Source organism: Lepidochelys olivacea (genome assembly GCF_965140295.1).
Source record: "Lepidochelys olivacea isolate rLepOli2 genome assembly, chromosome: 6".
Lineage (NCBI taxonomy): Eukaryota > Metazoa > Chordata > Testudines > Cheloniidae > Lepidochelys > Lepidochelys olivacea.
The window spans coordinates 17,894,897-17,922,798 of record NC_140416.1 but is presented as its reverse complement, the minus strand read 5'-3'; the positions used below and the strand labels follow the sequence as shown (position 1 = coordinate 17,922,798).

The 27,902-nt window shown below is 50.1% G+C and overlaps 1 protein-coding gene across 6 annotated transcripts in view; it reads right to left on the bottom strand.

Annotated features, from left to right (window-relative positions):
- Positions 1-27,902, bottom strand: part of RASSF7 (Ras association domain family member 7) — a 123,509-nt gene that overhangs the window by 4,694 nt on the left and 90,913 nt on the right. For 4 of the 6 annotated variants that reach the window (XM_084632538.1, XM_084632539.1, XM_084632540.1 and 1 more), the window contains 4 exons: positions 16,068-16,222; positions 8,773-9,668; positions 2,947-3,115; positions 325-432 (listed from right to left, as the gene is read on the bottom strand). In XM_084632538.1, the coding sequence (XP_084488664.1) occupies positions 325-432; positions 2,947-3,115; positions 8,773-9,668; positions 16,068-16,170 (1,276 nt within the window). In that variant the 5' untranslated portion in view covers positions 16,171-16,222. Of the gene's footprint in view, positions 1-324; positions 433-2,946; positions 3,116-8,772; positions 9,669-16,067; positions 16,223-26,104; positions 26,180-27,902 lie in introns of those variants that run through there. The other 2 variants (XM_084632537.1, XM_084632541.1) reach the window with 2 other exon arrangements.

Sequence of the window (27,902 nt, the reverse complement as noted above, 5' to 3'; positions counted from 1 at the left end):
CAGACCCCATCCCAGCCCTCACGCTCTGGTTGCCGCTTGCTAACTATTATTTAAGGGCCCTAACGCACAAGGATTTACGGTAGGCACTGCAGGACAACCAAGCCTTTGCTGTTTTAGAGCAGCTATTCGTTTTGCAATCAAATACCAGAGAAAGGAGGAGAGAGCAGGAGAGAAACACCGAACGGTCTGAGAGTTGGGTCACAGCCTCCTCCACGCAGGCGATAGCTGCCACCGTCGCAAGGAGACTAGACCTTTTGCAGGGCTGCTTGGCAAGATTGGGCATTAGGAGCACAACCGGGCTTAGGCCAGTTCAAACATACACACCCTCGGGGTTCAGGCTGGACACCAATGGGTTCTGAAGGTTCCGTGGATGGCCGAGGAACTGCTTGGCGCTTGGTCGAGGAGGAGAGTCTGTGCTGGGATGGAGAAGGCCTAGGGAGGAAAAACAAGTTCACGGTTCAGTGTAAAGCTGGATTTGTTTTGCTAGCACCCTTGGAACAGGTCAGTCCAGAGCCCCCCAGCAGGGACGCTCATGCAAAACATGTCCAGGGCCTGTGCCTGGACTCTTCTCAGTAATAAAGGGGGATCAGAAGGGGCTTCCCCTCTTCTAGATTACTGTGGAGAAAAGCCTACCCTGACTCCACTCCTGGGGATCCTCTTTCTAAACCACTCATATGGCTCAGAGCAGCCTTTAAAGGCTATGCTAAAGCAGCTTCTTTATGGCCCAGCAAGAAGGAGTGCTACTGGAAGAAGTGGCCAAACCTTTGTTCCATGTCCTTCCTCCACCACCCTCAACTCAGATCCCTGTGAATAATCCCCGTCTCAAACACGTCTCTGTAGCCTTCCACACCCCACACGTTCTTTATAGTGCTGTGCCCGCTGCACAGGATCACGTCCTTCATACAGTGGGAGTTCTCAGCTTTGTGCTGCAGTCAAGGCAGGTTTTCCAGTCTAGATCATCAGTACACACAACTCTCATCTGCTCCAGCATCCACAGTGCCAGTGGCGAGCGAACGCCTCCTCGGCTAAGATCTTGCAAGTTGTAGTGGAAGTTGCACGAATATATAACTCACAATGGACAGACTTTACACCAGCTCTTCCTGAACTGAATAGCATCAAATCCCCATGCGGCTGTGTTTCTCGCTTTGTTACAAACCATGTGTAATACTTTGAAAACTAGCTAGCATTTACGCTTCCTTCCCATCAGCAAGAGGGCTTTTCACACCGTCGCACTCATGTCTCTGCACTCAGCCTAGGAATCAAGAGCTCTTCTGATGTCATCTTCCCGTGTAAAGAGGCTGAACTGCTTTTAGGGATGAATGCAGCCACAACTCAGCTAAGATCACTGAAGGAAAGGACTCCCCACCCCACTTCCAAAGTTGCACGTGGCTGCGTGAAGAACCCATCTTTGGCTTGCAGTCCCAGCTCGGCCAGAACAGAGATGAGTTCCGTCTCTGTGCATTAGGAGACACCAGACTGGTCTCTGGAATCACAGGATGTTGATCCAGGGCCAGACCCTCAACTGGTGTCAACAGGCACAACTCTACCGCTGTCAGTGGAGCCGTACGGATTGACACCAGGGGAGGACTGGCCCCGCAGGACATACAGAGCCGTAACTGAACGGAAGCAGATTCCCAGCTAACTGTCACTGCTCCGTGTTCCTCTCCCCCTCCTGCCAGCTACCACAGCATTTGGAATTATGGGTCGGTTCAGTTTCTCAGCCACCTGCTTCTCCACCCAGACACGTACATTTAGTGAGGTCACACAGTCGTCCAGAACGCAGAGCGGCCAATTCAGACACGTGGGCTCCTGACCCAGAGCAGAGCTGCCAATGGCAACAGAGCCGTATGAGACCAGGGCCTCTCCCCACTTCAGCTCTTTCTTGCCTCCTGGCTGGGCAGAAACAGCCTCTGCAGCACCACAGCGAGGAGAGGGCTCAAGTGTACCGTGTGCCTCTCCAGGGCTGGTCACTTCTGCCCAAAGGGGGTGGGAAGCCCCGGGACAATCACCTCAGGAGATGGGAACACCCCTCCACCCCAGACCCACGGGAAGGTGAACAGTCTCCTCTAGTCTCTGCTGCTAGAAGCCAGGAATTGGGTCTCTCTCTCACTCACCCTGTCCACCACTCACATAATGGTGGATGCAGCGGGAGGCCCAGCCGCGGTCCTATCACCCACATTTGCTGACAGCTCCCACCGAGACACTACTGACATTTTCAATGCCCGTACCTACAGCACAGGCTCCTACAGCCATACCTAGGCCCCTAAGTAGAAGCAACCTGTCTTTCAGGGGGCAGAATAATCCCAGCACCCACTGAAGCCACTTCTGTTTTAATGCACCATGGTTTGAAAGTGTTGACATATGGACTGTCCCACAATCGCTCCCTCTAGGAAAGGAGTAGAAGGGGCGGGTACACAGGTAGCAAGCCAAACCCCCAAATCCAGCGTCTAACACTGCTCAAAGTCGTGAGTTACAGCAGCGCAGATCTGTCAGATCACACCAGACCTCTGGTCCTCCAGCCCCGATATCCGGCCGCTAGCAGGGCCTTATGCTCTATGCTCTAAAGGAAGATGAAAAACCCCACAATGCACTTAGCCATGGTGAGGACAATCTGTTCCCAGCCCACATGGCAGATGGGCTGACACTGAAGCAGGAGCCCTGGTGACCCTAATCTCAACACATGTAACAACAGAAGTATTTTGGTCGCGTCCATCCAGCTTTGATATTTTAACTACGTCCAAGCGGTGAAGGAACCAGACAGGAGGCAGTGGCGGGTAACAGAAGGAGAAAGCTACAGACACCTTGACAAGGAAATCTCAGGGAGATGACAACAGTTAGAATGGAGTTAGGAGGTTTTAAAAGCAGCATTTCAGCCCAGCATAGTGGCAGGTCTTAAAGCAAGCGCCCCTCTCCTTAAATAAATGAGTCTCCAAACTGCGTTCTGACCTCCGTTTCTCTGGCAGGCTGGCAGTTCGTGGTTAGTTTGATCCAGCTGGGGTTCATCCTCAGGTCTGGACTGCAAAACAGTCACTGTGGCTCCCGTCTGCTGAATAAACTGCTGCAAATTACATTGCCTCAGCTCCTTATTTAACTCCTCCAGCTCTTGATTCTGGGCCTGCAAAATACAGGGTGAACAGGATGAGCTCCACAGCCGTGCCTCATCTGCCGAGCAGAAAGGGTATCAATACAGTGGGACCTCCAGAGATGAAGCTGCCAGCAAGGCTCCTGATTCCCCTCCCCTTGCTCACCTTTCATCCTACTACCTCCTCCGAGTCCCTAAATCAAGAGACAGCAGGGCCACCAAGAGAGCAAACAACATCACTCCTCTCAATACCAAACACGCCAGCTTGTGCTGAGTGGCCACCACGTCTGTGCACTTCACACGCCCTCTTTTGGGCTGCACTAACACAATACTTCCAAAGCCCACAACGGAACCTGCCATCCTCCACCTGTGAGGTCAGACCTGACAACGACACAGAGAACCAGCATGGCCCGAGGTGATTAAGCCAGTTCTCGGAAGGCAACATTGCCGACTTTGCCTGCTGTTCATTTTTAAATGTAAATTAAAACTCAGATAGGGCACCCAGGCCAGAAAAAAAAACAGTGAGTGCCACAGGGGCCGACGCACCAGCTGGCCACTTCTCCTACTGGGGCTCTTATCCAGCCGGGATAAAGGAGTCTATTTTGAGTCACCTCATCAGACTCACTGGAATGGGCCTTCTGCTACTTCCCCTACCTAGCAGGGCGTGTAATTCCAGCAACGTCCTTCCCACAAACTCCTTTTAGCCTCTTGACACACTACCCCACGGCACTCCAACTCAACTAGGCACTCCGTCACACTCGCCCTCCTTTCTCTCGCAAAGGGCAGACCCAGATAAAGACAGAGCATGCTTCCCAGCTGGCCAAGCATAGGCAGGCAGGGTTATTGCTCAAGGCTTCCTAGCAGGGTTCTGGTGGAGACGCCTGTCTGCAAAGAGATACAAACGCACGCTTTGAATTCATTGGGTGCACATATTTGGAGCTCTGACTACATCCACCTCTACTTCCTCCTCCTCCTCCTCCCAACTCATCTTTGCGAAACCCAGGAAGTATAGCAAAGCAGGTATCCTTGAGAGACCTCTCGTTTGGCTGCATCATAGTATCCAGATGACACAGAGGAACTATTCCTGAGACGACGATGGAGCAGAGCTGGACCAAAAGAGACAGGATTTCCACCCCCGGGCAGAAGGGGCCACAGGAAACCAAGCTGGGTCCTGTCTACATTAGGGTTTGAAGAGCTTTGGTTACAAACCATGCTATGCACTACCAGAGCAGTCTATAGCACTATCCTCATTAATACGTAGCTCTTATATAGCACTTTTCCTCAGTCGCTCTCAAAGCGCTTTACAAAGGAGGTCGGTATCCTTGTGGCTACAGCTAGCAGTCTGTGCACCAAGAATAGGGAAACCACACTACAGGAGCTTCAGCCCGGAGTTGCAGCTGGCACAGCCGTCAGCTGCAATGCGAACGAGGTTTCAAGAGGCATCAGAATGGAATAGGGGTCATCTCAGGACAAGACTGGCACATTCAAACCTACTGACTCCATCTGCAGCCTGAATCAGTCCCTCCACTTTCACACAGCCCGGCGGGAGAACAGAGTCGCCGGGAGGTAGTCTTAGGATTTCCTCCGAGATGAGGCAGCGCGGGGGGAAGGGGGAAGGAGAATCAAACAGGATCCTCTCTCCGGTTACCCCACCGGCTGCTGGGCCCAAGTTAGAGAAACACCGGAGTGCAAAACTGCTTCAGTCACGGATGGTCAGTCACACACACATAATCACAAGTAAGTATTTAATCAGCGGGAATGCCAAGACAACATTCCCGTCGGAGGATATGGACTGAGGCTATGTCTACACTCGGAGCGCTTTACTGGGATCCCGCACTGGCAAAGTGCTCCGAAACGTGGACGGAGCCATACCAGCAAAGCGGCACTTTGCGCTGGGATAATCAAACCAACCTTGAAGTAGGAATTTTGAGAATGGTCCGTTCTCCATATGTCCACAAGGTGGCACCAGTGTCTACTAAACAGAAAAGGAAGAAAAACTAAAGCCGTGTGCTTAGCGCTTCTATTTAAGTAAAGTATAAGCACAATTACAAAACAGGCTTTGCAGCTATCCGCTCGGAGCCACCCACGAACAAGCAAGATGCTCTGATGGCTGCAAATGTAAGCTTCCCTAGCGAGGGGTGACTAATGCTGCTCTGTCCCAGGGGAGGCTGGGGAAGAAGTGTTTACGTTAAATCAGGCAGGGGTTAGGTGAACACAAGAGACTGGGAAATGGGGGCAATGTCACCTGTAACAGGCATCATACTAGAGCTGCCCTGCTTTTCTAGGGAGTTCAGGGGGGGGTGAGAGCCTTTTTACACCAACAGGAACAAAGACATTACCCCCCAGCCCACCTATTCACCCAGACCCCAGAATCCACCCAGCCCAGCACCCTTGCGCCACCAGCAAGCCAGAGGGGCTGCCGAGTTGTTCCAAGCCAAACATACGCCCAGCTCCCATGCTGCTCTCCTAGCCCAGCATCACTGTTCACACCCTGCTCTCTCCCTCCCTGTTGCATGGAGTGACTGCTGTCCTGCTCCCGCTCCAGGCTTTTGGCCAGAAGGAGTCTGTTAGGGCACTGCGTTTCCAATGAGAAATGCGAGCTGGTTGCCATCCGGATCTCCCACTGGAGGTAGCATGGCCCAGGAGTCCGGACTGAGCCTCAGGACGGCTGGGTTCTGCCACTGACCTTGGGTAAATCACTTCCCCTCTCTGCGCCTGGTTCCTGTTCCATAGAGTTTGTCATCTTAGAGGTGGGGATTGTCCCTCTCTCCCCCCTAGTCCCCACTCTGAGCTGGGGCCTCCAGGGGTGTCTACACTGCGGTAAGACTCCCAGGGCTGGTCCATGTCAGCTGTCTTGGGCTTGAAGGGCTGTACAATTGTAGTGTAACATTTGGGCTCAGGCTGGAGCCCACACATCTACCCTGCAGTTTTTTAGCCCTGCAGCCTGAGCCCCACCAGCAGACCGGGGCCAGGCGCACGTGTTTTATTGCAGTGTAGACACAGCTGAAGTGGTGCTGTCCTACAGCTAACAGCAACTTCCATTTTACTGGCAAACGAGTGCCAAGTGGCTGTGCAGGGGCTTGGGACGTTTCAGATGTAGCCTCCTCTGGTTAGTGTGCACAGGTCCTCGTCAATTCCACCCCCAGCACCTTATGCCACAAGCAGAGCGCAAGAGCAGCACCAGTCAGAGGAGAGTTCCTGGGGAGGCTGGATGCCAGCCGCACCTGCTACCTTGGTTTATTCCTTCCTAAAGCCAGAAGAGCAGAAGCCTTTACACCACTGGGTGGCTGTGAGGAGAGGCTGGGGATTGCTGTTAGCGAGGCAGCACATTTGGCTTCTGGCTCTTTTCACAGGCAACGAAGACAAAAGAGGGCAAGATCTGGTCTACACAGGGTCTGATCTCCAATTTAAATAGCACGAGGAAGCCAGATCAAGAGCATGTCTACACTACAGCGCCATGGCCGTGCTGCTGTAGCACCAGACTGTGGACGCCTCCTACATCAGTGGAAGTGGTTTTTCCGTCAGCGTAGGCGATTCACCTCTGTGAGAGGTGGTATCTAGGTCAATGGGAGAATCCTTCCGTCAACCTCACTGCGCCTGCAATGGGAGGGGGGGTGTGTGTTTGTGTGTGTGAGGTCGACCTAAACATCACGCTCTGTGAAACAGTTTTCACAGCCTGGAGCAACACAACTAGGTCGCTCCATTTTTAGGTGTAGACCAGGCCTTCGTGCTAAGCGACTCCCTCTGGGTGTGAGAAACTGTCCAAAAACACTAGGCCCAGGTGCACCCCCATGACAGCTGCCTGGGTAGCTTTCAGTCAGTCCCACAGGTTTTCCAGACACATGAGGAGAAAGATGCCATTTCTTGTACCTGCTATTTTAAAAGGGGCTGGTGGGCAAGGCAATTCTCTGATCTCTGCTCTTCTGCATTTTCTCCCTCCCACCCCACAGTCCTTGAAGAAGATTACACAATGAGCGAATTAACCTGAAGCTCTAGCTCACTGTAGCAACTGCTGTCCATACGGGACTCAGGTGTAGTGAGTTTTCCTCTCAGGACTTGTGATCCTCACTTGGGGTGGGGGCAGGGAGAGCAGGCTGAAGAGAAGGAAAAAGGGCCCCTTGCTTTGCCCTGAGATTCATAAAATCTTCCTGGGTTTAAAGTTTTTAAGAGGAATGATGTTTCCCTCCCGTCTTCCCTGCTGCATTTCTACAGCCACTGAAAAGCCCGCAGCACCCTAGGACCGGCTGCATAAGTGCTCCCTGGAGGGATGTCCCGGATACCACAGTCTGGGGAAGGACAAGTGTGCCCCTCAAGCACCAAGATGTGTGGCTGGAAAGCACCATAGAGCGTTCCCTGCGCAGATCCCACTCCTAGCCTGAGCAGGCACGACCCAGCACCATGAAGCCAATGCTGCTCCAAAGAGCCACCCTCGATGAGCACTCTCCAGCGTGGACATAGATTCATAGCTATTTAGGTCAGAAGGGACCATTATGATCATCTAGTCTGACCTCCTGCACAACGCAGGCCACAGAATTTCACCCACGACTCCTGCAAAAAAACCTCTCACCTGTGTCTGTGCTATTGAAGTCCTCAAATCGTGGTTTAAAGACTTCAAGGAGCAGAGAATCCTCCAGCAAGTGACCCGTGCCTAATGCTACAGAGGAAGGCGAAAAACCTCCAGGGCCTCTTCCAATCTACTCTGGAGGAAAATGCCTTCCTGACCCCAAATATGGCGATCAGCTAAACCCTGAGCATATGGGCAAGATTCATCAGCCAGATACTACAGAAAATTCTTTCCTGGGTAACTCAGATCCCACCCCATCTAATATCCCATCATATGTTATACCATCATACCATCTCCTCCATAAACTTAACGAGTTTAATCTTAAAGACAGATAGATCTTTTGCCCCCACTGCTTCCCTTGGAAGGCTGTTCCAAAACTTCACTCCTCTAATGGTTAGAAACCTTCGTCTAATTTCTAGTCTAAATTTGCTGGTGGCCAGTTTATATCCATTTGCTCGTGCCACATTGGTACTGAGCTTAAATAATTCCTCTCCCTCTCCGGTATTTATTGCTGTGATATATTTATAGAGAGCAATCATATCTCCCCTCAACCTTCTTTTAGTTAGGCTAAACAAGCCAAGCTCCTTGAGTCTTCATGTCCACAAGTGTTCCAGCCACATCAGGAGAAGCTGTGTTTCGCAAGAGTCAGTCCCTCTCCCCACACCCTGCACTGTAAGGTTTGCTAAGCTGGAGCCCACATGGCACTGAGCAGCAAAGCAGGGACCCATAGGAGTGGTACCACTGAACTCAGTGGGATTACTTGGGCACGTAAGGGCTTTGATTTGCATGATCAAGCCTCGGTCTGTTAATTCTCCCAGCCATAGTGCACTTCTAGGGGCTTTCTATCCACCCAAGTAGTATTGAACCCTAACTGTTGGGGTTGTAACATTGCCCAGACCACTCCCACTATCCATCGATGGCAACCCGACCAGAGCCGCAAAGAGCTCTCTATTGGTCTGAACTGTCAGGAGGGTTCTGGGGTTTCAGGCCAGGTTCAGCAGCTGGTCTCTGGGCAGCTCCCTAACAGTCTTGTTTAGGCCCCGCTCGGGAGGAAGGTCCGAGCGCGAGCGGAACGCGGCTGCATTCCACTGCTGACTCCCAGGGGCACGCGTTACTGAGACTGTACCTGTAAATTCCTTTCGGCTTCTTCCAAGGCCTTCCCCACGCTCTCCAGGCTGCTCTCCAGCTGGGCGCTCTGCTTGGTCTTGGCTTCCAGATCCTTTTTCATTTTGGCAGCCATGTCCTCCAGATCTGCAGGAGCCTCCTTTGCCCGCCTGGCCCTCTCCGTGATCTCTAACTGGATCTCCTTCTCCAGGGCCTCCGTCTTGGTGGTCAGCTCGTGGATTTTCTGGGTGTACTCCTCCATGGTGGCCCGTAGGCTCCTCACCTTCTCCTGCCGCTCCCTCTCGCACTCCTTCTCCAGGTGGAGCTCACTCTGCCAGAACTCCTCTTCGCCCAGCTCCATCTCATTCCGCCTGATCAGGTGCTCCAGATAAAGGATCTGGTCTTCCTGGCTGGAGCCCCTGTCCTGCTCCCAGTGCCTGAGGTCTGTTTCCAGGGAATCCCCATGCACCTCCAAGGAGTGCAGCTGCTCCTGCTGGTGCAGCACAGTCTTAAACAGCTCCTCCTTGGATGGATGGCTGCGACTGGTGCTGTCCTTCGAGTCTACACTGTCCCTCTTGTGCAGTCTCAGCTTGCTCTTGGCAAGCCGATCGCTGGAGCCCATAGGGCCCAAGTTAAAGGTCATAGACTTTTTAGGTTCCCGGGACCTGGGCACCTCTGTGCTGACCAGCCTGGGTTTGATGGGAAGGCTGGCCCGGATGAATGTCCTCTCGGGAGCCTGGGGGGCACTGTCGGAGGAAGGGCGCTCGGCCAGGCTGGGGCCCGTCCGCTGCAATATGAACTGCACGTCATTGGCATACTGTCCACACTTGGCCAGCGACTCCAGAGGGCATTCATGAGGTAGAAGCTGCCTCTCCTTCTCCCGCAGCTTCTGGATGAGAATGTACCTTCCTGTCTGGCCTGAGAAGAGAACAGATGAGTCACTAGGAGCTCAGAGAGAAATGGGGAATATCACACTTGGCAACATTTCATCACGCTCAGCCGCTCCACTCCCCCGGCCTGTACCCGAGAGCCCATCTGCATTAGAAACACGTAGAGCCTCTGGCAGCACAGCTCACAGCCGTTACCTGATTGCAGCTCTTCCCCACCACACTAGGGGACAACTTACCTGTAACTGGAGGTTCTTCGAGATGTGCGGCCCCTCTCTGTATTCCACTGATGCAGTGAAGTACAATAGGGACCGTCACTTGAAGAAGAACCAGGAACCTGGGGGGGAGGGGGGGTGATTTCCGCTTCCACCAAAGACCACCAATGTCAGTGGCTGCAGCCAGGCAGCATGTGTTCCTCCCAAACAATGCTGTGTCAATGCACCTCCATCCAGCCCTATGGCTCCCCTGGTCCTATCTGACTTCACTCCAAGCAGGGGCATCAATCTTCCCCCCACCCTGACTTTTCATAGGTCTATGTACTCCACCCCCACCCCCAACCAACTTTGCAGACTATAATATAATCACACAACGTTCTATATACTGACAACTTTGCCCCCATTCCCCTGAATTCTTCTGAAATGACACCGCCGGGTTCCAAGTCCTAGGCATTGAAGACTCCCCACTGAGTAGCAGTGTTTTCAGCACTAGGAGAATCAAGTCCTGTAATTACCCATTGCACACTGCTGGGGCTCTGGGACTCACACCACCAGTTTGTCTGCTTTCAGGATTAGACAACACAGTGGTGACGATTTTCAAGCCCTAGCTATACTACTGTCTCCACCCTTGCAGCCACCAGTGGGGAATTACAAGTTTTAAAATGTTCCTAGTGTAGATGAGCCTAAAAGACCACATTTCACGTGTGACCTCAGGCAGGATTAGAACCTGGGTCTCCAGAGGGCCTGTCTAACATCTTATCTCACTGTACCACTGCAGCCTCCGCTTGCTGGATGGAAAGGATATTAGTCATTAAATAAGATCATGAGCCAGCAGGTTTTCTGAGAGCAGAAACATCATAACTCAGCTTCAAACACTTTCTGATGCTTCTGAGATGGAGTCAGGAGATTTCGAGCACACAAGGTTTTGGCCCTGAGCATGGGGGTGCTTCTCTACTTGCACGTCCAATTAATGATGCTGCAGGCAGAGACCCGATTTGCCTCATCAGATCAGAGGCATTTGTAACCTGGTGGAGGGCAGGAGCACATATTGATGGAAACTTCAGCTGCAATTTTAGTGAATTTCCAAATCCCTAGACAGGATTGCCACTCACCATTACCCACAGGATATTCAGACAGCGCAATCAGCACTAACATGCACAGCTCAAGTTCAAGGAAACTGCAAGCACAGGCTGGGTGACTCATAGGGTATCTCACGCTCCCAGGCCATGGCCTGGCTTCTGCCTGCAGAAGAGCACATGGCCACTGACTGTTGTTTGTGCCCGGGGAACACCAGAGGAGGCAGAACCTGGGGCTGTCCTGCATTGCTCAGCGTGCTGACGGGAGGAACACATCTGCCCAGCCTCGCCTGCTGTGTGGCTCGCTCTCCAGTACAGCGTTATGGAGTTCACAAGCCAGGAGGGCTCCTCCTCTCCCTCAGTGCAGGCTGGCAAGGCAGGCAGGACGCTTGTGGTTAAGGTACTCGCCTGGGACTCTGGAAATCCAAGTTCAGCTCCCACACCTGCCATGGCCTCTCACTTAGGAAGGCCCCTGGGGTATGTCTACACTGCAATTAAAAACCCCTGCAGCTGGCTGGAGATCGCAGGGCTCGGGCTAAGGGCTGTTTCATTGCTGTTTAGACACTGGGGCTTGGGCTGGAACCTAGGCTCTGGGACCCTGCGAGGTACTCAGATACTAACATGATGACACTCATCCAAACACCCATCTAGATAAAGCTGCAGGGAGCTCCAGGGCCAGACTCAGCCGCCCAGCTACAAACATGACCAAGGAAAGGTGCCGTTCTCGACCGGAAACGCCATGAGAGAGGAGGTCTAAGAACCACAGTACAGTGTTTAGTGCTATGGAAACCAGACTGGACCTAGCCACGTGTAATGGTGCCAAAGCCACCATTTCATGCTACAGACGGTTCAGCGAGCTGAGAGATTGAGCCCTGGCTCACATGGGACCCTTGTCCCTTTGAACCCAGATCTGTGCATGAAGAGTCCTCCAGGTCTCGCCACAGGAGGGTAAAAGATCTTTTATTCCATTCCGAGTCATGAGGGAAGATCCGCAAAGGAGAGATTCTGAAACGGAAACTGCGATCTGGAGATAGGGATCTTTTCAAAATCACAACCACAGTGTATCTGTCAGGCAAGGAGCAGTCCATGGTAGGACTGCTGTCCCCTGCTGGGATTAGAAGCCAAACACCAATTTCAGCCCTTCTGGAGGAAGGAAGAAAAAAGAAAAACCTGAGCTGTGCATCTAATCAAAGCCAGGGCAGCGGGGTTGTTTATAAAGCTGGCATTGTTAAAGATGGGGGGTTGTCACAGCTGGAAGCCCAAGGAACAGGTGTCAAATCAGAACGTTAACAGAGCCTCTCTCTAGTTCATGCTTAACTGCAGTTTTCAAAGACAGGGTTTTATTATCCTCCTTGCTGCCTAACCTGCTTCTTCCCTCTGGGAGCCCAACGGCTGTGGCATTACTGTAGCTCCCATGGCCAGATGGGTGGGCACCTACGCCCATCTGACCAGCTAAGGGTAGAAGGGATTTATGCAGAGAGATGCCAGACTCTTCTTCCTTCTCCTTCCTAGTAATTACTGCATTACCCATGCAATCCCTTCCTTCAATTCAGGCCCCACCCCCAGTACACCTGTAATCCAGCACCGAACCTTCAGTGCAAACAAGGAGTTAGCCACAAACACGGGGGCAGAGATGGGTAACAACTGAGCAGAGATTTCACCACAATTCCAAAGACATCCTGCCAGGTGGGCTGTTATAGCTCACATTTAATGTGACATTAATGACTCTCTGATGCAATAGGTTATTTTATGACTACATCTGGAAAGACAATATACCAGAGTGGAATAGAGGGAAAGTTAGGAGTGTATCTGAATTCTACTGGGAGGGGACGGGGAGAAAAAAGGAGTGAGTTAATTGGACAGTCCCCAGGGGAAGCGGAAGGGAGGTTATAAAGATAATCCCAAGGCATTCTTGCCAACTTTTAAAACCTCACAACAAAGCAGACACTAGTCTGTCTCCTCCACAGCTGCTGTAACCTTGGGCAGACATTGCCCAGTCAGCTGCATTCTCTCCTGGTAAAGTTCACAGCCTTCATGGGAGAACAAACATGCTTAATTCAAACAGAGGAACCTGGCTCAAACCTGAAGCTGCCACCATCACCCGGAAGGTCCCAGTGAGTCGGCAGTTTGATGTGGTATGATGCCTCCATCATACGGAGACAATGTTCTAAAGGTGGTACATTTATAACCACAGTGGAGGGCGTGCTAAGGTACAGGCCTCCAAGAGCCACCCCAAGTTTCTCCAGCAGGCACAGCCCTATGGCAGGCACCAGGCGACTTATTTAGCACCATAACAGCGTTTGCTGAGCTTCCATATGAATAGGGATTGAAATAAAAAGGTGATGTCCTAAAAGCAGAAGCCAGACGAGAGTCCCTGTGCCTAAGTGTATGTCTATCCTGCAATCACAGGGTGTGACTGCAGCTCCCAGAGACATACTCAAGCTAGCTTTCATCTCCCTAGCTTGGGTCCTGGAGCAGCGAAGCCATGGCAGCACATGCGTCAGTATGGGTTAGTACCGCGAGTAATTACCCAGGGCTCCAGGAGGACTTGTACAGCCCAGGCTGAAGTGGGCACTGCCTGCAGCTTCACTGCTCCGGGGCCTGAGCTAGCGGGATTAAAACAACCTCGGGAATACAGGATGCAGTCACACCCCATGACTGCGATACGGACATACCCTGAAGACCTTCAAGAGCCAGAGGCAAACTCAGGCAAAACTACCACAGTAAATTGATCTTAGCGACGCTACTTCAGTTACATGAATAACGCAACTGAAGTTGATGTAGCTAGATCCACTTATCGCAGCGTCTACGCCGTGCAGTGTCGATGGGAGACGCTCTCCCACCGATTTAGTGCATCTTCACCAGACCCGCTAGATTCTCGCTTGCAGCAGCGTTGAGTTAGCTCCTTAGCGAAGATGGGCCTTCAGAGAGCATGTGTGTGGAGCTGGGTCTTTCACAAGCCAACTGAGGCTGGGGCTCCTGGGGCAGGGCTCGGTATTTATGGACAGTGGGTTACTGGAGAGAGGCTGACATTGGCCCATGTTCTCTACTAGTGCAAAATGGAGCAGCTCGACCGACGCCAAGTCTGCACCAGTACTGCATTCGGGCCAGCACCTTGCAAATGTTACGCCAGGGAGTGCTGCTGGCTACTGCCCTAGGGGAGAAGAGGAGATGCCCATAGTCTGAGCAGCAAAACAGCACCTGACACCTATTGGCTACGCTAACAAAGCTTTGTTACTCTGCTCACCCACTGACTTTCCACCGCAGCCAGCTCCCCAATAGCTCCTGGAGCACAACCGGGCCAGAGTCCTGCCTCACTCACAGTGGTGCTGAGACTTCGTCAGTGCTTGTGAAGCGCTCCTGGATCCTCCGACGGGAGGGGACGGTGAAGGACGGGCTATTAGTACGATTAGAGGGATTTCTCTTAGAACATGGAGATTAAAGGGGATCTCAAAGCTTGCCTGTGCTTTAATTATGCACGTGCTCCAGGGCCTTCTCCCAGTGTCTAAGGCCACATCGAGGTACAGCCCTGCAGGCCATGCCTCGGTTTCCATTCTACTGCATAAAGTGAGTATGTAATAGTGGCAACTCCTTATTTCACAGATCAGCGGTGTGCAGTCTTAGATCCGCCAACTCCAGGGACAAAACAACATTTCTGTGGCTGGTTCCTGTGGTTAGCCCTGCAGAGCCAACAGAGCTAAGTGGGAAGGAGACAGCTGGGTTCTAGTCTTTCTTGTGCCTCAGAACAGAACCGTTTACTACAGTAAATCACGCTCAGTCACGCCTAAGCAAACCCAGCAAAAACAACGGTGTGGCTGAAGGCCCAATTACTCCTGGTGGTTCTGTGCAAGATGGAAGAACCCAGCTGGCGGCTCAGAGCCCAGGCTGACTTTCCAGAGCTGGGAGATAATTTTCTTTCTTATCTGTAAGAGTGTATGGGAAATCAGAGATCCTGATTCAGCGAAGCACTGAAGCCTGGGCTTCACTTCAAGAATCTATTTAAGACCCACTGAAATCAATGGGATGTAAGCATGCATTTAAAGGCTGTTGTGAATCTAGGCCCGAGACAATTAAATAGAACCACATTTTGGAGCCCATGTCTGCATCATTTCCTGATGCCAATGACTGACCTCACTGCCTATTTCTAATGCACAGTCTGGGAGGAAAAGGAGAAATAGCTGCAGACACCCTGCCTGTATCCGTGCTCTGCTGGGTCCTGTGGGACAGTCTACTATAGTACATGGACAGGTACTGGCCCAAGGAGGTTTCTTCTCTCCTATGAAGGAAGAGAATTTCCCTAACAGAAACACTTAGCTGTGCAAGAAAACACATACACCGCTTCAGATCTGTAGGTGTAGCCACCTCAGCCAAAGACCCTTGCACATCCACTGTTGAACTGCGGGTCAATTGTTTGACATAGTTCTCTGTGGTACGCTCCCTTTCTCCAGCAATCCCACCCCATCCTGGCGTGAGCTGCTTAGATCCCAAGTGAGGCAGTGCTGAAAGAAACAGCTGTACCAATGCAATTAAACACACTTGTGATCCCACAGACGATCGTTTGCATCATGCTGTTTATGTGGCAAAGATCTAGAGAGTTTAGCTGTGCCCTCCCTGTGGCAAAGACAGCCTCATGCTCCCTGGAGGTCTCCTGCTACCTCAACCGGAGATTACTGTGCAGATGTGGACATGAATTTAATTATGAAGAGATTGGTGGGTTCTGAGGGAGGGGGAGGGGCAGAAGCAGGACTATTTTAATGATCTTAAATTTTTAAAAGGTTGAAAGTTAAAACCTGTCATCAAAGAAGAACTGGCCTGGGTCAAGCCTTTTGTGTTAGAAGTGTAAGACTTCTAGAACTAATCCACCAGGAGGCAGCGTTGGCTGCTGGTAAGAACAGGGGACTGGAGTCAGGATTCTGGGTTCTAGTCCCATTTCTGCCACTCACTGGGAGACTCCCTTGGGCAAGTTACTTCATCTGTATGTCTCAGTTTCATCCAGCTCCAAAGTGGATAATAATCCTTGACCACACCGCAGGAAAGACTTGAGAATGTATAGAAGCACACTCTCAGGTATTGCAATTAAAATTGATGTAGGTCATTAATGAAACTTCACCAGACATGGTGATTCAACACCTTACTTACCAATGGCCCGTGCCAATGCTATGACAACCTCCTGGCATGTGGTCTGATCTGAGACGCCACACACAACCCTCTGGATACCATCGACCCAGACCTTCAGCTCCATCACCAAAGCTGCAGAGGAATTAGACTCTCTGGACCATCGCAAGGTGGCTTCCCTGTAGGGATAGAGAAACAAGCGCTTGATTTCATGTGTGCTGTCTGATCTACTGTGCCAGCCCCTAAACACTTCAGAACAATCAAATTAATAGGCATGCAAGATTCCCCTACAGAATACCCATTTGTCAAAATGGCCAAGAGGCAGTTTGTTAATGACAAGAATGGGAGTTAGCCAATGGAGCCATGTTTCGGGGGGGGCCTAAGATCAGCTACCATTTGATGCAGCCGATTTCAAAGAGCTTTAGAAGAATACAAGACATTTTAAAGGCAGAGGGAACACACCTATAATGCCAACATCTCTGTGCGATCATCCCACAGCAGCAAGCGGTATCCCACACTTGACTGGACCTAAAACCAGCTGCTTGAAACCATTCTCAGCTCAGCTCTTTGCCCCTTGCCCTGTTCCCTGGCTTCTTGTAAAGACCGCCAGAAATTAGTTTGTCTCAAAAGACATCTCGAGTCCAGGACTGGGCCTAGAGGTCAAGAAGAATTTGTTCATCCCATTGTAAACCCAGTAACATTGAGAGGTCTCAGAGAACAGTTCTAGCATCTGACAGATATCACTAGCTTGCACTTTTTACCTGACAGTCTCAGGTTAATCCTGGCTGGAATCTCTTGCTCATAGCTGGTTGTGGCTGCCAGCATTGCCACTGTCAAAGCAGACGATACGCTACACTCAGGTTTTAAGCCCTACTAGACAATAGTCTTTCTCTTGCAGTTTCACAGGCCGCCATCCACCCTGAACAAACAATGGGGATAAGATGTGCAAGTCACAATGACTCCATAATCCTCCACGCACAGGCAACTTCATGAGAAAGTACTTAATGTATCAGCTAACAGTTACCTTGCCTAGGGATTTTAAACTACATGGGGATTTTAAACCATGGGAGAACTACATTTAAACTTCTGAGCCCTATTTTAGAACAACTCATGACCACTCAGACACCACAGGAATGAATAGGGTACAATTGCCAGATGTGGCCAGCCAGCGTGACAGAGCTGGACTCAGATCAGAAACCGTGTTGAACAGTTTATAATTCAACACTGACTAGGCTCTGGGTGTATCTAGCCACCACAAATAGTGCTGCAAATAAAACCTGCAGCTCTGTTTTAGTTGCTGTTTGCCAACAATCAAATGGGCAAGGCTTTGTTCACACCCACCCTGCAGGTTAAAGGAAACTTGTGATCACAGAGTCATCCAATCAGAATGCAGAAACCATTTCATACAACTTGGGTGACCAATCACAGAGTTTGAAAACATAGAATCATAGCAATGTAGGGCTGGAAGAGAGCTTGAGAAGTTATCAAGTCCAGTCCCCTGAGCTGTGGCATGGTCAAGTTAACCTAGACCATCCCTGACAGGTGTTTGTTCAACTTGTTTTTAAAAGCTTCCGATGATGGGGACTCCCCGACCTCCTTTGGAAATCTATTCCAGAGCTTAACTACCCTTGTCATTAGAAAGTTTTTCTAAATCTCCCTTGCTGCATTTTAAGTCCATTGCTTCTTGTCCTACCTTCAGTGACATGGAGAATAATTGCTCACCATCCTCTTTATAACAGCCCTTGATATTGGAAAACTTATCAGGTCCCCCACCTCAGTCTTCTTTTCTCAAGACTACACCTGCCCAGTTTTCCTAAGCTTTTCTCACAGGCCAGGTTTTCTAAGCCTTTTGTCATTTTTGTTGCTCTCCTCTGGACTTTTTCCAGTTTGTCCACATCCTTCCTAAATTATCACTAAGTATTTTCAACAGCCCGTAGGCTAAAATTTGTTCCCATAAAGTGACTGAACAATTAACAGACTCACCAATAAAACTCACTGTTCACAGGAAATTTGGAAGCAGAATAAAGGGGTTAGAGTTGAATAAGTTGTTCACTGCAAACATTTTAGCTAGTGCAGGCATGATTTGGCTCTGTCTACATTGGCCAGACAAAATGCCTTTTGCCTCATTGTTTCCTTGTGCTCCCAGTCTGTCTGTCTCCACCTGTTGTTGCTTGTCTTATATCTAGATTACAATCTCCTCAGGACAGTGGCTGTTTTTGTTCTGTGTTTGTAGAGTGCCTGGTATACCAGGGCCTACTCTACACTTGGGCTCCCTCAGTGGTACAGCAAAACAAAGACATAATGGGTCTGCACCTTGTTTTGGTTTATTTATAGAGTATTTAAAAGATCTGAGGTGTTTTCCAGCTTGTGCTTTTAGCTTTAGAAATATGAAAAGTGTCAGGTTGCTTCTCCCTTGTCCTTGCTGGGTGAAGCAAGGCAGGAAGCACACCAGATACCAGAAACCGATCGACAAAGATTACGTGAGCCACATCTCCAACAACAACAACGTTCCTATGGTGTGAATGTTCCTATCAAATCCAGCTTCCTATCAAAACTATGAAAAGAATCCCGAGTGAGGACATCTGGTGCTGCTACTCACACACCGGAATCCTAACTAGAAAGCCACTTTGCTGGCCACAATACCACACCTTGGTATGTTCCCTGCTGTCAGCCAAAGCAAACTCCAGAAATAGGACTTCACCCAGAAGAGACCACAATGCTCGGAGATGCCTAGAAAGTTGGGGGAGGAGGGTTCAACTCAACTAGCTAAATGCTTTGAATTCCTCTCTCTCTCCACCTAGGAACCCACTGCACTCTCTGTATGTGACTAACTCTGACATCTTAACTATTCACAGCTGTTGCCAGAAGACTGGGAGAAGGCAGGTGTAACGAGAAGCACGAGTGTTTAAGAGAACGCACTGCATACGTATCTTCTAGCGATGGATGAACTACAGATTGTCTGGAGACTTTGCCAAAGTCTATCTGAACCACAGGCACCAACTTTCCAATGTGCTGGGGTGTGCTTGACTCCCAGCTCTGCCCCAGGCCCTGCTCCCACTCCACCCCTTCCCCCAAGGTCCCACCCCACATCTTCCTGCCCCTGCTCCACCCTGCATCTTCCTGCCCGTTCTGCCCCCTCCCCTGGAGCACACCGCATCATTGCTCCTCCCCCCTCCCTCATAGCCTCCTGCACACTGCAAAACAACTGATCGCAGCAGGCGGGAACTGTTCGGGGGGCGGGGGAGGGTGCTGATTGGTGGAGTCTGCTGCTGGGCGGGAAGCACTGGGGGGAGCTGCCGGTGGGTGCTCAGCACCCACCTTCCCCCCCCCGCCCCGCCCCATGGGTGCTTGAGCGCCGGAGCACCCACGGAGTTGGTGCCTCTGATCTGAACTCTCTACATAAGGGCGATTGCAGCCTGGCTGAATGAGGAAGATTCCACAACCACCTGCTCTAGTAGGGTGGGCAGGACCACCCCAGGAATAGCTCTTTCCTACAGGATTTCAATACTTCCCCAAGCCAGCAAGGGCTGAAGTATATGATCATGGAATTTAAAACAAAAACAAAAACAAAACCCACCTTGAAAAATACTTGGTTTGAGTTTTGGGCAAGGATGGGATGACGGAAGGAAGGGACATTTTAAAGCTATTAATTTGTATTACAGTAACCCTTAGGAACCCAAAGAAGAACATAAGAATGGCCATAGAGGGTCACAATGCCAGATGCCCTAGAGGTAATGAGCAGAACAGGTAATCATCAAGTGATCCATCCCCGGTCGCCCATTCCCAGCTTCTGGCAAAACAGAGGCTAGGGACACCATCCTGGCTAATAGCCTTGATGGACCTATCGTCCATGAACTTATCTAGTTCATTCTATAACCCTGTTATAGTCTTGGCCTTCACGACATCCTGTGGCAAAGAGTTTCACAGGATCAATACCCCATTGGGCTAAGAATCAGATAGACATAACTATGTTAGCCAAAGCAACTAGAGAAACTAACTCATGGAGACAGTCACATTGTACACAACAGTGAAGTAGTTCTATTCCAGGCCCCCTTGTCTCCCCAAAAATTTATATCTGACTGGGAACAGCTGGTTTAAAAACACTCCATGATGAATTCCAGCTGTTCTAACATGGTGCGCGTGACCAGCATGGATGGGGCTGGATTAGAGATAGGCACAAACTGCTGATTTCAGACCAAGATAGAACCTTTTGGCAAGACTGGACATGGTTTGGACTCATCTCTAGCCTAGAAGAGTCTCTGATCTCCATTTAACCCCCTTCCACAGCAGCCAGAGTACAGACCAAGTTACTACTGGAAACTGGTTCAGGCTATTTAAAAGGGGTTCAGGTTTCCCAGCCCAGCATACACAGAACTCAGAACAAGATGGCATCTCAGTGTCTGGCTGGGTAGTGGCTGTTGAATTTTCTCTGGCAATTAGATTTTCAGCCAGAAATGTTTTCTTCCATGAGGCTGGCTCAGTGCAGCGAAAGTGCCCAAGTATTTCTGCTGAGAGCATGGGTTCTTGTGGGTTAGCTGGATTTATTTCTTCTTTTTATTTCAATTACTCCAATGAGTTGGCAACAATTCACTGGGGATTTTCCAGGAAATAACTGAAGCAGAAAAAGCAGCTCTCAGTCATTCTCCCCGCCCCAGCTGTGGGGTATAAAGGTGATGGCGTAGGTATTTTCAAAAATGTTTTGTTTACTCCCAGTTATCTTTATCTGGGAGGAAATAAAAGACCTTTACAAAACAGCATAAGCCATTAAAAGGTTTCCAAGATGTACCAGAGGAGTGTGCTGAAGAAAACCTCAGAGCTCAGATTGCCTTTGACAAACTCATCATTGTAGAAGGTCTTTGTCAGAGTCCCCCACCAAGTTTATCAGCGTCCGAGTGAAACTCGCTACTTAATGCTTTACAGTGAGACACTGGGAGGCAATTTCTATACTTGGAAAAACGTATAGAGTTAGAACAACCACCTTTCCAGTACCCTGACCCCAGGTTAGAAGAGAAGGGTACTGGAACTCCTGCGCCCATAAGTTGCAAGATCTCTCCATCCTTACCATCTAGCCACAAAGAACGGAGTATAGTCACAACCTCCTGAAAGCTATTGCGAAGGCCAGGCTGAGAACCCATGTGTTAATGCACGTGTTCTACTTAGCACGAGGTTGCCCTTAAACACAACTGTCCTTGTCCACTGTAAGGGCATATTAGTTGGTCCTGGTTAACCCTAGAGTCTTATTTGACAGGATCCAATTAGCAATAGCAAGTTTGCATCTTTATGTATATCACAAGGAAGGGTTGGAAATGCACAGTTTAAATACTGGGGATCACCCAGCGACCATGAAGACCTGAACAGACTGGTTAGCCACAGACACTGCATACAGTCTGTTCCTTACTTTAAGTGAGCCCTCTCTTTCACACATTCATCTAGTCTGAGGTGGGAGGTGTCTCCATTTCAGTTTCACCTTAGACATGTTCTAGAGTTGGCCTACTTGGGTGTGAAGTCTCTCTCATGGACTCCAGTTTGTGTGAGATCATTGGTTCTGTATGTGGTAAGCTCGGTCTTGGTTTTGCACATTCTGCAGTAGTGTCATGGTCCGCTACCATGAAGACTACTGTGGGGACTGATAGCTACCTAGCTTGCTGGAGTTTTTCACCTTCTTTCTAGTAGGCAGTATACATCACGCTCACTAATTTTTGATAAATTGGCTATTGTAGATCCCCACAGCCAAGCGCCTGGAACAATCCTAAGACTTAAAATGACCTGCCAAGGAGTTTAAATATTTGGGCTTGTGCTCTTTATTATGTACAAAAGGCAGGCCTGAAAGCTGAGTCTTTTAAAGCTTCCTTCAACTGCTTTTGCTTTTTTAAAACCCTAGAAAGTCAGCTCTGGTCTTCCCTGGATTTGCTGAGAGGGCCTATAAGTTGCCTTTGAGAATGCATGTGGTGAGCTCTCCTGCCTTAACCCAGGAGGCTCTCAGACTGGGGTCTATGGAGAACTGGCTGCCCATATGATGCTAGTGCCTTCTCAGTTCCAGCTCTACAAAAGGCAGCTAAAAATAGTTTCTTAACATGGCTTTTTCACGTGAGCCATCGCTTTAGTTGCCACAGGCCTATTATTCAATCAGCAGGAGGGCATGGTGTCCTGACGTGCTGCACACAACAAGCAAGTGCATAAGAGGAGGGCTGCATGAGGGAACTAGATGCGACAGACACTCAGCTTTGGTTAAAAATGCATTTCTAGCCCTTCTTCCATGCAAAAAGCCTTACAAACAATCCCAACACAAATAGACTATTAGGCCTCAATGGAACAAGCAGCTGAGCCCAATTTAAGCAGCATACCTGGGATGATAATTTGTTGCATTCCTGCAGTGCCTAACAGCTCCAACTAAGATCAACTGTGCTCGGTGCTGTATATACACTAGTAAGGGATAGTCCCTCCTCCAAAGAGCTTACAGTCTAAATAGACAAGGCGTTGTCCGGTGCTAGGGGAAACAGAGGCACAGAGAAGGTAAGTGACTTGCCCAAGGTGATACAGCACGTCAGTGGCAGAGCAGGGAATAGAATCCAGTCTCTCAAATCCCAGTACACTGCCCTATCCACTGGACCGCCACTGCTTCGAAGAGGATTCCTTCCACCCCAACAGTTTTTGGGTCAAATGAGAATCATCATGCCAACCGTCCCCAAAGTCAGGTTTTTACAGTGATGCAATCAATGGCAAATAGGAAGTCAGAAAAAAATGGGTCTGCAGGCTGGCCCAGAAGGGTGGCTTTCTTGATGATGCTAAAGAAATGCAAGTATGTATGCGAGAGAACATTTTTAACAAGCAAGCCACAACATACATATTTCCATTAGCTAGCGAAAGCCATGTAGCCATGTTTATTGATCCATAATTCTCAGATCTATCAGAAGGTTCCTTATTTGCACTCCTCACAAGTATGCCTGCAGAGCACAACTCCTTATAGAAAGGAACCCTTTGGAAGCATGGCAGGGCTGGTCAAATTCTAAGGCTTTTGCCAGTTTTTCTCCACAGGTTTCTACAGGACCATGGTTCTAAATTAGGCAATGGATGCTCAACGCCAACAGTTTCATATAGAAATAAACACACCATGTCTAAGAGCATGATAAATACGATGTTGCAGATAAATACGATGCTGTAGATGGCCAGGGGTATTGAAAATTGAAACACTTCCTGCTTCGCAATACTCCTAAGACACCCAATAGTGACCAGCTATTTTCCCCAACACTTAGGGCCCTAGTCAAAGTTCATTGCAATTGGTGGATGCTCTTTTCATTTGTTTCAATGTCCTTTGGATCTGGCCTTTATTCAAGTGGACAGTTCACGTGCATCGCTCTGGTCTCCTGCAAATTCAGCTGTGCCGATGCTACTTTCCACAATGTGTTTTCTCCCACAAGGCCCAATCCTGAAGGCGCCAAGTACGTCCTGAAGGGGGCCAAGAGTTGCTCACCACTCTCGGCTCCCATTGGCTTCCTCTCTCCGGAGATGGTCTGTGTACAGCCACCACACTGTATTTTTGTGCTGGTAGGCACAGAGATAAAGACTGGGCAGTATTTCCTGAACTGGGCAAGCACAACTTTTCACAGGGAGCAGTTAGTATCACAGCTGCCTTCTTCCCCGCGCGAGGCGAGGCGAGACACTCCTGTCACAGCTCATTCAGCATGACCCGTGGAAACTCGCAGCCCAGTTGCACAAGCACAGCTACTGAGTCACGCTGCTCAGAAGGATTTACAGGCAACACTTAGTCTGTGGCATCTGAGAGCAACCACTCTGACCCGATCGCAGCCTCTGTGCTGAGCCATTGCCTTCAGTGCAGAGCACAGCATTCAGCCAGTCACCCCAAGGAAAGTCAGACTCATAACAACTAAGGACTTGTTTCAGTTTGTACCATTTCCCATCCTCGTTACCAAGAAACTAGGTTCATGCTGGGCCATTCTCCCTAGTAACAATCCAGTGGCACAAGAACAAGAAATATGTATTTCCACTGCTGGGAGAGTCTGCAAGAGAATAAGGTTTATGCTAGTTTTTATTCTTACCAATCCCCTATGTTGACTGGCCCTGGTTATGTCACCTCATTCTCACAGGTTTCCGAGACTGTAATAGTAGCTGGAGTCAATCTTTGGGCCAGAAGCACTTTTCTAATTTCTTGCTTCCCCCTTCATGCTTTGTTAGAATAAAGGAGACATCCTGTTAGTCTGGATGCAGCGCTAAGTCTGCACTTGTATCCTCCTTGTTCGTCCCCTTTCTTTCGAGCCCAGCCTTGCAGGGACAAGGTTCTAAAAGAGTCACCTGCCCCAGCTGCAGTCCAGAGCGTCTTCCATAATTGCGCCCAAGCTGCAGATCCTCTGAGGCACTGCCCAAGTCAGACGTCCACATGCACAAGTGTAACCAGAGCACAGGAAGAGCCACGCTACGCCAATGGGTCCCATCTGCTTCCAAGCCCACCACAAAGCCCTTTTGACAGAGTGGGTTAGTCACATTGACAGCAGAACCCAAGAATGTTTTTCAGGAGACACTGACTCATGGGTGACTCAGGACCCACCTGTACCAATCATCCCTGCAATGACGTCGCCACACACATAGCCTCAGAGTTGGCTCCCCACCTGGGCTCACTACCAAAGCCGCTACTTGTCCATATCGCCCAAGGCACCATCAGCCTGTGCCAGGCTTTCCACCCCCCCAGTCCCACTCTGCATGACTCAGGCAGAGGAGGAAGTGGAGTGGCAGGGATGCCAAATAAACAGACCTGGCAATATAGGAGTCAAACGATCAGGAGGGAGGAAGAGCAAGAGAGTAAGCCAATAGGGGACGGAGGGTGAGGGTAGACACGGAACGGGGTAAAAGAAGACACACCAGACAGAGAACCCCAAGCTAAATATTAAAGTTCTCAGCTCCATGGGAGGAACAGGACTTGGGAGGAAAGGAGGAGGAGAAGGATCAATATTTGCCCCACAGAAACCTCAGCGACTACCGATTTCCCTCACACATAAGGCAATATCATCAGCTAGACTGCAAATATGGTCTTCTGCTAGGACTTCTATCCCATCGTGTTATTTCTCGGATGGACGGTGGTGACAGGTTCCCTCCAAACCCACAACATTGCTTGCACCATGGCTACACGCCTCATAATCAGCCTACTGATATCACTTCAGAAGGCGACGGAGAGCAAGGTCCACAAAATTACGAGTTTATGTCATTACTCTGGTAGAGAGAACTGGCTTAGTCCCCCCCACCCCAAGGAGGTCTGCTATCTTAAAGGGACAGCATGAATTTACACCACATTGCTTTTTTTATCCTACTATTGATATAACACACACAACTATAATGAAAAGATTAGAGGAAAAAATACTTCCTTGAATCTTCTGCACTTGGCAATACATCAAATAGCCCATTTCACAGTTTACTGTTGGTGCAAATCTGAGTCAGTGACAGAGAAGAGAAAAACATTTAAATAAATAGGACATTAACCCCTCCTTCCCCCAAAAAGGCACAGGGATTCGGGGCAGCTAGTTGGTAACTCAAGCTACATTTCACTCATTTTTTAAATTGCCTATATTTCAAGTGGACAGCGTTCCTTTAATCCATTGGTAATCCTTCCCTTGCCTGCGTGTCACATTTTCTAAATGGATTGTTCTGTAGCAATGTCAGGTTCGAGGCATCAGAATTTCTTGGAAAGCATTTAACAACTGAATAGACCATCTGGTTGTTACACCCCCTCTCGCTGTCAGGTGGAGGAGGGAGATTAGCTCATACATTTGGTCTTCAAGGCAAAAACTGGTTCCTTGTTACGTGGCAGTGCCTATCTGACTGGACAATCCAGGTTGAGTCAAGGCACCGGCAGTTTGTACCTTGATGTGGCTAGGTGAGGTCAGCCCTATACCCCTCATCTGCAGTTGACCTTGTCTAGCTACACTGCCTTACAAACTACCTGTGCCTCGTCTCCACTAGGATTTTATAGTCTGACAGGTATTGCTGAAAACACACACTCTGTTTCGCAAGGTAGACATTAGCTATCGAAAAAACACAAAAATCAGACTCACTTGCCGTTCTTCAATAGGCAACGAGGAAAAGCTGGACGGCACAGCGTTGTGTGTGTACCCATCTACTTCCAGACACACACAGCTGTTTTCATGCCCTGGTAGCAAAGTTTACTTTGAGCATGTCAGAAAAAAGCGTTTAGCCCTATTGCCATTTGCTATAGCCCTAGCCAGCTGATTACTTCTGGCAATCATTAACCCACATTCCTCCAGCAGTCTCCCTCCCAGGGCACAAAGGGGGTGGGGTGGCGGGGGGGGGGGGGGGGGGGAGGAACCAGCTGAACTGGAGCTAATCATAAAGCAGGGTTGTTTTTTAAAATCACTTAAAATAGCTACAGTGACTAACAATTCTCTTCTGTTTATGGCTAACATAAGACTCCTTCCCTCACCCCAGGTAAGTGATTCTCTGCCCTGGCCTATTTTGGTGAGGAAGCAATACCAGCAGGCAGCATGGACAGCAAATAGAACAAACCGACCTCCCCGAGTCTCCCTAAAAAGAAGGGCTTGTCTTCTAACTGGAAGTTAAACCTTTGGGGGTTGTGTTGTCTGAAAAAACAAATACATCATCTCTTCTGCCTTCTACACCAGCCATGGACATCTCCTTGAAGCCTCTCTCTGTTCTCTTCCTGATTCTCTTCTCCACTGGTGCCCTCTACAATCATCCTCAGGTGACCTCATCCACTGCCCTGGTTTTGTACTTGTGCACCAACAAGCTCAAACCTACCTGCCCACCCCTGCCCTCTGCCCAAGCTGAGGGCAGATCCTCATGGAGATCCTGCCACTTCCTTGTACAAAACATGGCAAAAACTAAACTCATGGTTCCGCCAACACCCTCTTCCCCATCCCTGTTGCCGTCTCCTCTAAAACAGCGTTTTTCAAAGTGCAGGTCGCAACCAAGTACTGGGTCGTGGCATGTCAGGCACTGGGTCGCTCTGGTCAGCACCGCCGACCAGGATGTTAAAAATCCCATTGGCAGTGCTGCCCAGCTACCTGTTCCCACACCTCATTGTGCCCCAGAAGTGGCCAGCAGCGGGTTCGGCTTCTAGACAGGGGGCCACAGGGCTCCACGCGCTGCCCCTGCCCCGAGCACTGGCTCCGCGCTCCCATTGGCCGGAGCTGGGGGGAGGCAGTGCCTGTGGGCGAGAGCTGTGCAGAGCCGCTTGCAGTACCTCCGCATAGGAGCTGGACCTGCTGCTGGCCGCTTCAGGCGTAGCACAGTCCGCGGTGCCGGGACAGGCTGGAAGTCTGCTTCTGCACCCCGCCTGCGCCGCTGACTGGGAGCCGCCAGAGGTACGTCTGGGCCCCAACGCCGCGCTCCAATCCCTTGCCCCAGCCCTGCATCCCCCCCCCCAACCCAGAACCCCTTCCTGCACCCCAAACCCCTCATCCCGGCCCCACCCCAGAGCCTGCACCCACAGCCCAGACCCTCTCCTGCACCCCAACCCCCTGCCCCAGCCCTGAGCCCCTCCCGCACCCCAAATCCCTCATCCCCAGCCCCATTGGGTCACGGGCATCAACAATTTTCTTCAACTGGATCCCCAGAAAAAAAGTCTGCAAGTGACTGCTCTAAAACCTCTCATTGCTCAGCCTCCTAATGCTGGGGTTGCCTTTGCCTCCTCCTCATCTCGCCCCCAAATGCTCACTGGTTCTTTTTGTTGCTTCTCCCTCTAAAGGCCTTTCTAAAATTCATCCCTTCATTCCTCACCTCCCAATCCCAAGATCAGGCTCTCTCCTTCCTCTCCTGTTGCCTCCGTGACTCCCCTCTCCCCAACCTACCCAACATCCAGCACCTAACACGAAC